Source organism: Oncorhynchus mykiss, chromosome 1 (assembly GCF_057628025.1).
Source record: "Oncorhynchus mykiss isolate SJ-2025 chromosome 1, ASM5762802v1, whole genome shotgun sequence".
NCBI classification, from domain to species: domain Eukaryota; kingdom Metazoa; phylum Chordata; class Actinopteri; order Salmoniformes; family Salmonidae; genus Oncorhynchus; species Oncorhynchus mykiss.
In genome coordinates, this window is record NC_143022.1 from 43,166,249 (window position 1) to 43,177,573 (window position 11,325).

Genomic DNA, 11,325 nt, shown 5'->3' on the forward strand with positions numbered 1-11,325 from the left:
GAATGGAGGATCTCCGCATGTGTGGTTCCCACCATAAAGAATGGAAGAGGAGGTGTGATGGTGTGGGGGTGCTTTGCTGGTGACTCTGTCTGTGATTTATTTAGAATTCAAGGCCCCCTAAACCGCATGGCAACCACAGCATTCTGCAGCGATACGCCATCCCATCTGGCTTGGGCTTAGTCCCACTATCATTTGTTTTTCAACAGGACAATGACCCAACACATCTCCAGGCTGTGTAAGGGATATTTCACCAAGAAGGAGATTGATGGAGTCAATCTGGCCTCCACAATCATCCGATCTCAACCCAATCAAGATGGTTTGGGATGAGTTGGACAGCAGAGTGAAGGAAAAGCAGCCAACAAGTGCTTAGCATATGTGGGAACTCCTTCAAGACTCTTGGAACAGCATTCCAGGTGAAACTGTTTGAGAGAATGCCAAGAATGTGCAAAGATGTCAGGGTGGCTACTTTAAAGAATCTGAAAATATAAAAAATATTTGTATTTGTTTAACACTTTTTTGGTTACTACATGAATCCATATGTGTTATTTCCTAGTTTTGATGTCCTCACTATTATTCTAAAATGCAGAAAATAGTAAAAATAAAGAGAACCCTTGAATGAGTACTTTTGATTGGTACTGTAATTCACAGAAGACAGAAACAGAACAAAACTGTTTGACATAGAAACACCGGATATTCGTCCAGTTTAAATTTTAAAAGACGTTATTATTGAATTATTAAACATTCCACCCATGAGGCTAAAGAGGGCGCTTTTGGTCATTGACTGCAGGAAAGGGCTACGGGGTTCTTCGGCTGTCCCCATAGAACCATTTGAATAACTGTTTTTGGTTGCAGGTAGAACCCTATTGCCTTCCATGTAGAATCCGTTCTACAAATGAGTTCTGTAGAACCCTTTCTACAAACGGGTTCAACCTGGAACCCAAAAAGGGTTCTTCCTGGAACCAAAAAGGGTTCTCCTATGGGGACAGCCGAAGAACCCATTTGGAACCTTTTTTTTAATACATAATGCCTCTTGGTGTGTCTCAGGAGTCCCCTGGACGTTGCACACCTGGCTGGAGTCTCTGCGGACATGTTTCCTGCAGCACCGGAGACCACTGATCCAAGGCCTGCTCAAGGAGTTCAGCTGTATCGAGGAGGAGGAGTACACACAGGAGCTCATCACCCACGGCCTGCCACTCTTGTTTCAGATCCTACGAGCCAGCAAGGTGACTGGATATCAAGGCCTCTATTCAAAAAGTGTCTCAGACGATTGCTGATCTAGGATCAGGTCCCACCTCTTATTCATTATGAACTGAAAGGCAAAACTGATTCTAGATCAGCACTCTTACTCTGAGTCGGGCGCATATGTCACTGTCTGCCTTCTGCTTTTCTCCATATCCACATTCCACTTTCTGTCAACTTTCAACCTAATTTGTTGCGTAGGGAAATTAGTTTTGCAGGAAGATCATACACACATTAGAGGAATTTCAAAGGGCAATTCACAATGTGAAGGTTGTCATCAGATCCCAACACACAATCACTCTCTGTCCCGTGTCTCCATCTCCATGTGCCCCTCTTTGTCTCCTTTTCTCTCCTGACAGTGAAGATAATCATGTCTTCTCTCTGCCTCACAGCCAGACCCTGAAGAGATAACCTATAGTTGTTCTAATTTCCTTCTATGGGCCCTGGTCAAACGTGGTGCACTAAATACGGAATAGGGTTCCATTTGGAACTTAACCTATTTGTCTTCCTGTGATTATGTAATACAGCCCGTAGCTTCACAGTGACTGACAGAATCACCCAGAGGCCCAATCCATTTCAATTAGTGCCTTGATTTATGATTTATGCCCTCCGGTTATAACTTAGTACCCATTCTTGAAAAACCCACCTTCTCTCTTTTTCTCCTCAAGATTCACTGCAGCATTAGATCCAACAGAATATCTCTGTAATATATTAGAACTAGAATCTCCTATTTTGAGTCTCACAATAGAATGCCTTTCATTTCCAATTTAACTTTTGGCCTGTCATGTAGTAGGGTGTGTGCATTATTGCTGAGAGAGAGAGCAGATGAATACACACATGCACATGGGCACTCACACACAAATACACACATACACTTAAGCACACACACACCTATGCTTGCTTGCTCTCTCTCTCTCTCTCTCTCTCTCTCTCTCTCTCTCTCTCTCTCTCTCTCTCTCTCACACTCTCTCTCTCTCTCTCTCTCTCGCTCTCTCTCTCTCTCTCTCGCTCTCTCTCTCTCTCACACACAAACACACACATGGACACACATTGCCCTCTCCTGTCCCATTCCAGCAGCCGCCCTTGTCCCTGTCAGGGTTGATCTATGGCAGAGGCAGTGACCCCATCTCTTTGAGACCCCAGGGACCCCGTCACTGTTTGTCCTGTCATATCCCTGCTAATGATGTGTGACTTCAAGGTAGAACACATTCATCTTCCTCTAGCCAGACTGAGTGTGTGCCAGTCTATTCACACCTCCTTGTTCTCCTTGTTTAACACACACAAGGGAAGGCTGACGCACAACAGAGAGGGAGTGACACAGAGAACATTTGTACATTTGTTTTTCTGTTCACGATGTGATATGAGAATTTGCCTGTGTTATGTTTCAGTAGTTCTACTGTGTCTCTCAGGAGAGTATACATCAGGTATCCATGTGACACATTTTAATAGCTTTTGTTTGTACAACTACGAGAGCTCAGCCTCTGCCTGGAAAGTAAAAAAAACACATGAACCTCCTTGTGGAGTGAAGTGGCTGGTAATTGATGTTGGAGGCGTCATGCTAGCGTGGTGCAGGGAGGCAGATTTGTTGAATACACAGGGGAATTGTTCTATAAAGCGCACCGGTCCATTGTGTATGCGCGCGTGTGTGTGCGCGTGCGTGTATGCATGCGAGTGTGCGAGACGGGTGTGTGCATGCTACTACCCCTCTACCTTCTCTCCCATAGGCTCTAGTACAAAATGCAGTGACTCAGACACACCCTCCAACAGGAGAAGCCCATTCTGTCCCTGGAGACGTCTCACACTCAAGCCCGACATATTATGTGTATCATCGTCACGTGGATATACAGCACATACAACAGCATTATAGCTACAGTACATCAGTGTGATACTCACCCCATCCACAGATAAAGGGTGTGGGTCACCTGATGTCTGCAAGTGGCCTTTACTAATGGTTGACTGTGAGCTACTGTGCTTGATCAGTTAGTCGCCTTTGTGACTTGGGATATTTGAAGATTTGTTAGTGAATGTGGTTGTGGATATCTCTACATGAATAGGCCTTTTAAATGATGGGTATGGAGTAATCTCGGAACCCAGAACTAAATTCTTGCATAAGCGCTGACCTCCGACCAGCTAATGGATTGTGGGTGTTGGGAGAGACTGGGTATGGAGTGTTGTATCTAAATACACATGTATTGTGGGTAGGAGTGTATAAAACCAGTCTGATGTCTAACCCCTCCTGTCTGTTATGTTCCAGAATGAGGTAATCAGCCAGCAGCTGTCAGTGATCTTCACCCAGTGCTACGGGCCATACCCCATCCCCAAACTCACAGAGATCAAGAGGAAACAGACCTCACGCCTGGGTGAGCACTATAATTAGGATTTTGACACTTTGCAGCAATAGCTAGACTTCTACATATACACTACATGACCAATAGTATGTGGACACCTGCTCATCGAACATCTCATTCCAAAATCCTGGGTATTAATATGGAGTTGGTCCCCTCTTCACTGCTATAACAGCCTCCACTCTGTTGGTAAGGCTTTCCACTAGATGTTGGAACATTGCTGTGGGGACTTGCTTCCATTCAGCTACAAGAGCATTAGTGAGGTCGGGCACTGATGTTGTGCGATTTGGCCTCGTAGTTGACGTTCCAATTCATCCCAAAGGTGTTCAATGGTGTTGAGGTCAGGGCTCTGTGCTCTCACCAATCTCGACAAACTATTTCTGTATGGACCTCGCTTTGTGCACGGGGGCATTGTTATGTCATGCTAAAACAGGAAAGGGCCTTCCCCAAAATGTTGCCACAAAATTGGAAGCACAGAATCGTCTAGAATGTCATTAATTGTATGCTGTAGCTTTAAGATTTCCCTTCATTGGAGTTAAGGGGCTAAGCCCGAACCATGAAAACAGCCCCAGCCACTTATTCCTCATCCACCAAACTTTACAGTTGGCACTATGCATTCGGGCAGGTAGCGTTCTCCTGGCATCCTCCAAACCCGAATTCGTCCATCGGACTGCCAGATGGTTAAGCGTGATTCGTCCCTCCAGAGAAGGTGTTACCACTGCTCCAGAGTCCAATGGTAGTGAGCTTTACACTACTCCAGGCGACACTTGGCATTGCGCATGGTGATCTTAGGCTGCTCGGCCATGGAAACACATTTCATGAAGCTCTCGATGAACAGTTCTTGTGCTGAGGTTGCTTCCAGAGGCAATTTGGAACTCGGTAGTGAGTGTTGTAACCGAGGACAGACCATTTTTACACACTATGCGCTTCAGCACTCGGTGGTCCTGTCTGTGAACTTGTATGTCCTACCACTTCGCGGCTGAGCCTTTGTTGCTCCTAGACATTTCCACTTCGCAATAACAGCACTTACAGTTGAACGGGGCAGATCTAGCAGGGCAGAAATTTGACGAACTGACTTGTTGGAAAGGGTACCACGTTGAAAGTCACTGAGCTCTTCAGTAAGGCCATTCTACTGCCAATATTTGTCTATGGAGATTGCATGGCAGTGTGCTCAATATTATACTCCTGTCAGCAACGGGTGTGGCTGAAATAGCCAAATCCACTAATTTGACTGGGTGTCCACATACTTTTGTATATATAGTGCACAGATTCACATGAATGTGCCATCTGGTGGCTAAAGATAGTAATAAACTGGGTATTCAGAAGTGACTTGGAATACATGATGAATCTGTGTGCCTTCCAGACCCTCACTTCCTGAACAACAAGGATATGTCAGATGTGACCTTCCTGGTGGAGGGCAAGCCCTTCTACGCCCACAAAGTCCTGCTCTTCACCGCCTCCGGCAGGTCAGAATGCTGCACTGCACTCTCTCTCTCTCACACACACACAGAGACAGGCACAGACACACAGGGCAAGTTTTCTGGACACAGATTAACCTAGTCCTGGACTAAAACACACTTTCAACAGAGATTCTCCAATCATGATTTCTAATCTTGGATAGGCTTAAACTGCATGCTGGCATATTCCTACATTTCCCCTTGCCCCTAGATCTGAAATGATTGGATAAGTGTAAGTGAAAAGGTATAAACTCCCCCCAATCTATCTGAGGGAAAGTGAGAGCTTTTCCTGATCAGGTCACTAAACACTCCTGTCCCCAACTACCCATACATAACTCAAAACCATTAATGCCGAGGTCATTTGATCCCTATATTTCAAATGTGCTTGTGTTTCACCATATAGATCTGGATACTTGCGCCATCTGTACTCTGCTTACACCATTGACACACACACACACAAGCACAGCAATTGCACATTGGCTACACAATGATGAACAATATGACTGACTGCAGATATGTGTAGAGACTGTGTCTATATTGTCAGTGCGTTGATCCATAATGTCATGTTCTCCGGCCTTTGGGACCCTAAGAATACTCTCACTTCAGATCCTGTCACATGTCATTAAGGATGATTGACCTGATAGGTCATACAGTGAGTGAGGACTTGTCACAAGATGGTGGATGTCCTTGACAAATGCTCTGTTGACGTGTTCTGGAGATCTGGTGGCATGTGTGAGGGGCCTTGTAAAAACCTGGATCATATTTAAATGGATGGGAACCATTACTTTCTCTATACCGTAAAATACACCGTTTTTTTTTCAGTCATTGTGTTTTACTCTGTACCATAGAGTGTATGACTTGATCACAACAGTGATTACGGTTTTCATTGGTGAAGTGTAAAGACCATGATTGAAACCATTGTGAATCAATGTTTACTACGGTAATATCAACCAAGATAAGGTTTCTAATTCCTAATTTTCTCTATCTGGTTTGCATTTATCTCTGTCTTTCTCGCTCCTCTCCTCAAGGTTTAAGTCTCTTCTGGCGAACAGGCCAGCTGCTGAAAACACATGTATTGAAATCAGCCACGTCAAATACAACATATTCCTGGTATGTTCAAAGAGAAAACGACCGTTCTGTTTACTTAGATATCTGTTTTCCCCTTACAATCTGATCATATCGATGCATAGATCCAGAAACGATCCAGACACATGCACAGGTCGGGCTCTATCTGTGCAGACCACATGCCACTTTCCCCTTCCAGTTTCTAAAGTGCCCTTTTATTGTTGTGCTGAACCCACTGCCCGCAAGTCGATGTTAAATATGTGTAATTTACAGTGTTGGGGAAGCTACTCTGAAAATATAGTTTACCAAGCTACCAATCACTTCACACTGGAAGAAGTTAAGATTCCCTACAGCTACACTTAAGAAACATATAGTTGACTTAACTAAAGGTACTTTGAAAAAGTAGTTCACTACATCCAAACTACTTAAATGTTCAATATGTAAATATGAAATGTCGTAGACTACAAATTGCATGAACAGGTCATTTTTGGGTCAGATGTTAACAGAATGTGTCCATTTAGCCTATTAAACACAACAACTCTGTTTCAAGTGAGAATTAGGCAGGTCTGATGCTGAAAAAGAAAGTCAATTCTTACCTACTTTACCCATATTCTCTTATTTAGTTCCTGTAGTTAGCTACACCATTACATGGCAAAAAGGTAATTATCTACTGAAAACACTAGTGGATTTGAATTTAGATAAACTACCACCAAGCTACTGCCTAATGTAGTTCAATTACTAGCTGAACTACATATAGTTCACTACTCCCCAACACAGGTCATTTAATTAGCCATTCATATTTGGCCATCTATTGCTTTTATGTAACTTAATAATCAAAGTCATAATTGCTGTGTCTGTGTCTGGTTCGTGCAGAAAATCTTTTTTTTGGGTGCCCTTTTTTTTTTGTTATAGCACCTACCCCTTAAAAGGTCTGTGCACAGCCCTGCATAGATCATACAATGTTGTGACACGTTCTCAAAATGGACTGTTCATACAACAACAAGAAAAGAACCCAGATTATTTCCCATGACAAATCCATTTCCAGGTCGACTGAGTCTAGGTTTTATGAACGTTGTGTAAACGTCAGTTCTCACTACTGTTACAGCTGGTGATGCAATACCTGTACTGCGGTGGGACGGAGCATCTGCACATCAGAAACACAGAGGTTATGGAGGTAAGACTGGTACAGTAGCTCACTCCTGGACATTGTCAGTCGTGCTGAGTCATAACCTCTACGATGCAGTGAATCCTAGACTGATATGGATGCATCAATGTAGATACCTGATATGAGAAGATTCATGTTCTATTTGTCACAGTTCGTGAGAAGCAGTAATACAATATATGTCCAACAACATGTAATACTTTACCTAGCCTGGACCCAGATTTGTGTCGTTGTGACCATAGGTCAGGAGTTAAGGCAGCACAAATAGATGCTACCAGGCTATAACTCCTCTTTTCTGGTGTGTGCAGCTGCTGTCAGCGGCCAAGTTCTTCCAGCTGGAGGCGCTGCAGAGGCACTGTGAGGTCATCTGCTCTAAGAACATCAACACAGAAACCTGTGTGGAGATCTACAGCCACACCAAGGTGACAGGGTCGAGTTGAGTTGAGAATGGATGTATATGTGGATGGTTGGGTTTGGGGGTTGCCATGTGCATGTCTACTGTCTATCCGTGTGTGTGTGTGTGTGTGTGTGTGTGTGTGTGTGTGTGTGTGTGTGTGTGTGTGTGTGTGTGTGTGTGTGTGTGTGTGTGTGTGTGTGTGTGTGTGTGTGTGCGTGTGTGTGAGGCCGTAGGTGTGCGTGTGATCATGTGTAAAAATCTATCCCTGTGGTTGCCTGCATGCTAGGTGTCTGTGTTTGTCTGTGCTGCTGCAGTACGCACTGTAGGCATGTGTGTGCGTGTGAGCAAAAATGAATAGGTTTGGCATACATCTCAAACTAGGTAACACTCATCTGTTCTCCAACCTTTCGCTCTATCAGTTCCTGGACTCCCCAGAGTTGGCTGCCTACATCGAGGGCTACTTCCTGAAGAACATGGTGGTGCTGATCGAGCTGGAGCCCTTCAAAACGCTGCTGTACGACACGCCCCCAGGCAGCCCCGCCACAAACGTACTGCTGGACCTGGAGAAGACCCTGGGCATCCGCATCCAGTCCATCCACCTGTCCTCCTCCAAGGGCTCCATCGTCTGATTGGTTGATTGATTGGTTGGTTGATTGATTGATTGAGCTGCTACTGGGACTGGAACTGTCTATCTGTCACCATTGTCCCCAGTACAATACATACCTGTACTGAACCACAATCGACAGTAACGCTATTGAATCACTTGCTGTGCTGACTCATGTCATTGCCATTCCCCTGCAGCCTACTGAGCCTATAGGTCCGAGCAGTTAGGCAAAGTGGACAGCGCTGGAACCTCAGAAATTTCTGTAGAGCTGTAGTAAAGCTGATTGATCAAAGCAATAGTGGGACTATATCACTGAGACCCAGTGAGAAGAGTGTGTGTGTCTGGGATCATTTGTAAAGCTCCAGTCAACATTGCTTCGCTCCTTGAAATTAGTCTCCAGACTGCAGTCAAACCTGCCATTGTCCACTTGTATTCTGGACAGAATCGTTGTTGGTACTTTTCTTAGCATTGTTCTGCAATCCTACATAGCTTTATAGTCTATTTATGACTGGACCTAGCCAAACTAAACATAAGAGCAGACCTGGGTTCAAATACTTTTTGAAATCTAGTCTTCCTGGAGTGTCAGATGGGTGGGGTTTGCACTTTTGCGACTAATATATTGGTTCCATTGCAACGGGGAAGCTCAATCGGCCAGTTCTTAAAAGGATGTAAAACGATTTCAAATAGTATTTGAACCCAGGTCTGTTAAATGTAACGTGATATATGGACATACTGTTTGTAATGTGTTCATATCTTTCAAGGGAGTCATGCAAAGGAGAGAGGTATTGGGAAATTCTTCAAGCTACGTTTGGGAAAGCTGGAGAACGCAGGAACACATTTCCTTCCTTCATCCGCTGTTAGAACTGTGTAAATATTGTGAATAAAACACAGAGCTTTGGCTCTTCCTGTAAGTTAATGTATATATCCTACAGATGTTTCTTCTCATGCGTCTCACCATTGAATATTGCTGTAAAAAAAAACGCTCTTCTTTTCAATGTGTTATCGTTCTGTATGTTTCAAGTTGCATGTCACGAGAATGACTGTTTTGTTTGTGTTCCGTTTGGTTTAAGAGTGACATGAGACTGTAGGAGGGAGTGGGAGGGGTAGAGGATTGATACTGTCAGCATGAATCTCTAAATGTGTAGAAGTGTAGTGGTGTCTTCATTTCAGGGGAGAACGACGAAGGGCCTGGATCTGTATTCAAAAAGTGTCTCAGAGTGGGAGTGCTGATCTAGGATCAAGTCCTCCTGTCTGTTTCGTCTTATTCATTATGATCTAAAAGGCTATAACAGGCCCTAGATCAGCACACGTACTCTGAGACATTTTATGGTTAGGGGCCTGGTTCAAAATATTACCAGGGTCTTAAATCTTAAACCGGAGAAGCGTCTTTTGTGTTTTCCAGACATTGTGAAACCACATGTAAATGTGTGACTTCCTCTATAAAGATTAATATAAAGAATTATATGAATCCTCTCTCAACTGGTACAATTCTTGGCTCGACAACAATCTCAACTCTTTTTCCTGCTGTGAAAACTTCAAACCTAAATAAATGTTTTTCAGTTGTTGTTGGAACCTGTGGATTTGCCCTCTGGTGTTCTGTCATTAGCTAGATCCCCCATGGCGGAAGGTTTGGATGGTTGTCTTCGATCCCAGCTAGGGAGTTGGTTCTGTGATACAACCACACACTTAGCACTGTACTACAGAGAATGAGTGAGTTTTAGGTTGCATTCCAATTCTCCACCCTTCTCTCAGTGTGCACTTGCAGTCTTCGAGTCATGGATTTAAAAGTAGTGGAAACTGCCTCCAGCCAATGCTTATGCCAATCCAATGGTTTTAAATCCATGACAGTGAGTGTGCAAGTGCACACTTTGGGAGAAGTTTGGAAAATCCTAGCCTTAGAATACAATCCTGACAACGTTGTCTTGTGCAACTGTTCAACCCATCTGTGATCATTAGATGTGAATGCCTTTAGCCTGGTCTCCAACGTGATATGATCCCTTTCACTATCATCTCACTCCACGAAAGGAGGCATATCAGTTTGGATCCTGTGCTAGAATGTCTGCAGAGCACTGCTGGAGCCCAATAGACAGGACTCAATGCTGGGAACACATACAATGCACCGTGTAAATAAGGCAGTATACAAACAGGATTGTGATATTCTTAGCAAAGTAACTCTGTGTCTAGAGGGAGAGAATACAAGTGGTCAGAGATAAGTAGTCAGCATTCGAGAAGGAGAGAGACGAGAGAGAGAGGCAGCCAGTCAGAGAGAAGAGAGAGACACTCGGACGAAGAAGAGAGATGGAGTTTAAAAGGGAGAAGAGAGAATCAGTGCCATTGTAACAGCAGTGCAGAGGAAACAGGCGTGTCATTGTACTCCGCTCTTCTCTTCTCTAGTCAAGAATCTGTGGTTCTACTTTACGGAACAGTGCTATAGCATCAATGGACTGCTGCATAATGGACTCCCAACTCTACTCTTTTCCGTCTCCACAGTGTTTTCTCCCTTGGCTGTTTATGTGACAGATTGTTTAGATTCATCGTGCAGTTGGATGTTATTTATTATCAAATTGAGGCCACCATGCTGGCTGCCAGTCTGTCTGCCAGCCAACCTGTCTGTCTGCCTGTCTGTCTGTCTGCCAGCCAACCTGTCTGTCTGCCTGTCTGTCTGTCTGTAGCAGCAGCCAAGTGTATCTGGCCTGCCAAACAACGTAATGAATCAAAAATAAAACCATTACTCCTCATGTGTACAACATGGCAGGACTATAAGGACACCCCAGGTTAGTTACCTCTGTGTGTTTTTCTATTTGCAGGATAGATAGGTTTTTAAGAGGAACTTGTCCTCTCCCACAAGATGTATGTAGGCCTACTTATGTTGCCATGCAAATTCACCTATGGGGCATTTAAGGATTCTATTACATGATATTCTATTCTACTCTCCACTGCTTCAAACTTCTTCAAAACTCAGACATGATAGATCAACAACTCTGTGCTCTGCTGTGACCTTAGACACAGAATGGTACTGTGTTGAACTAAAGGCCTATGCTTTACTGAGACTGAGC

The 11,325-nt window shown here is 44.0% G+C and overlaps 1 protein-coding gene across 2 annotated transcripts in view; it reads left to right on the forward strand.

Annotated features, from left to right (window-relative positions):
- Positions 1-9,847, forward strand: part of abtb3b (ankyrin repeat and BTB domain containing 3b) — a 140,873-nt gene extending 131,026 nt beyond the window's left edge. For both annotated transcript variants that reach the window (XM_036977566.2, XM_036977555.2), the window contains 7 exons: positions 1,045-1,223; positions 3,494-3,599; positions 4,948-5,050; positions 6,070-6,151; positions 7,212-7,280; positions 7,577-7,690; positions 8,085-9,847. In XM_036977566.2, the coding sequence (XP_036833461.1) occupies positions 1,045-1,223; positions 3,494-3,599; positions 4,948-5,050; positions 6,070-6,151; positions 7,212-7,280; positions 7,577-7,690; positions 8,085-8,294 (863 nt within the window). In that variant the 3' untranslated portion in view covers positions 8,295-9,847. The remainder of the gene's footprint in view (positions 1-1,044; positions 1,224-3,493; positions 3,600-4,947; positions 5,051-6,069; positions 6,152-7,211; positions 7,281-7,576; positions 7,691-8,084) is intronic.
- Positions 9,848-11,325: the final 1,478 nt, after the last annotated feature.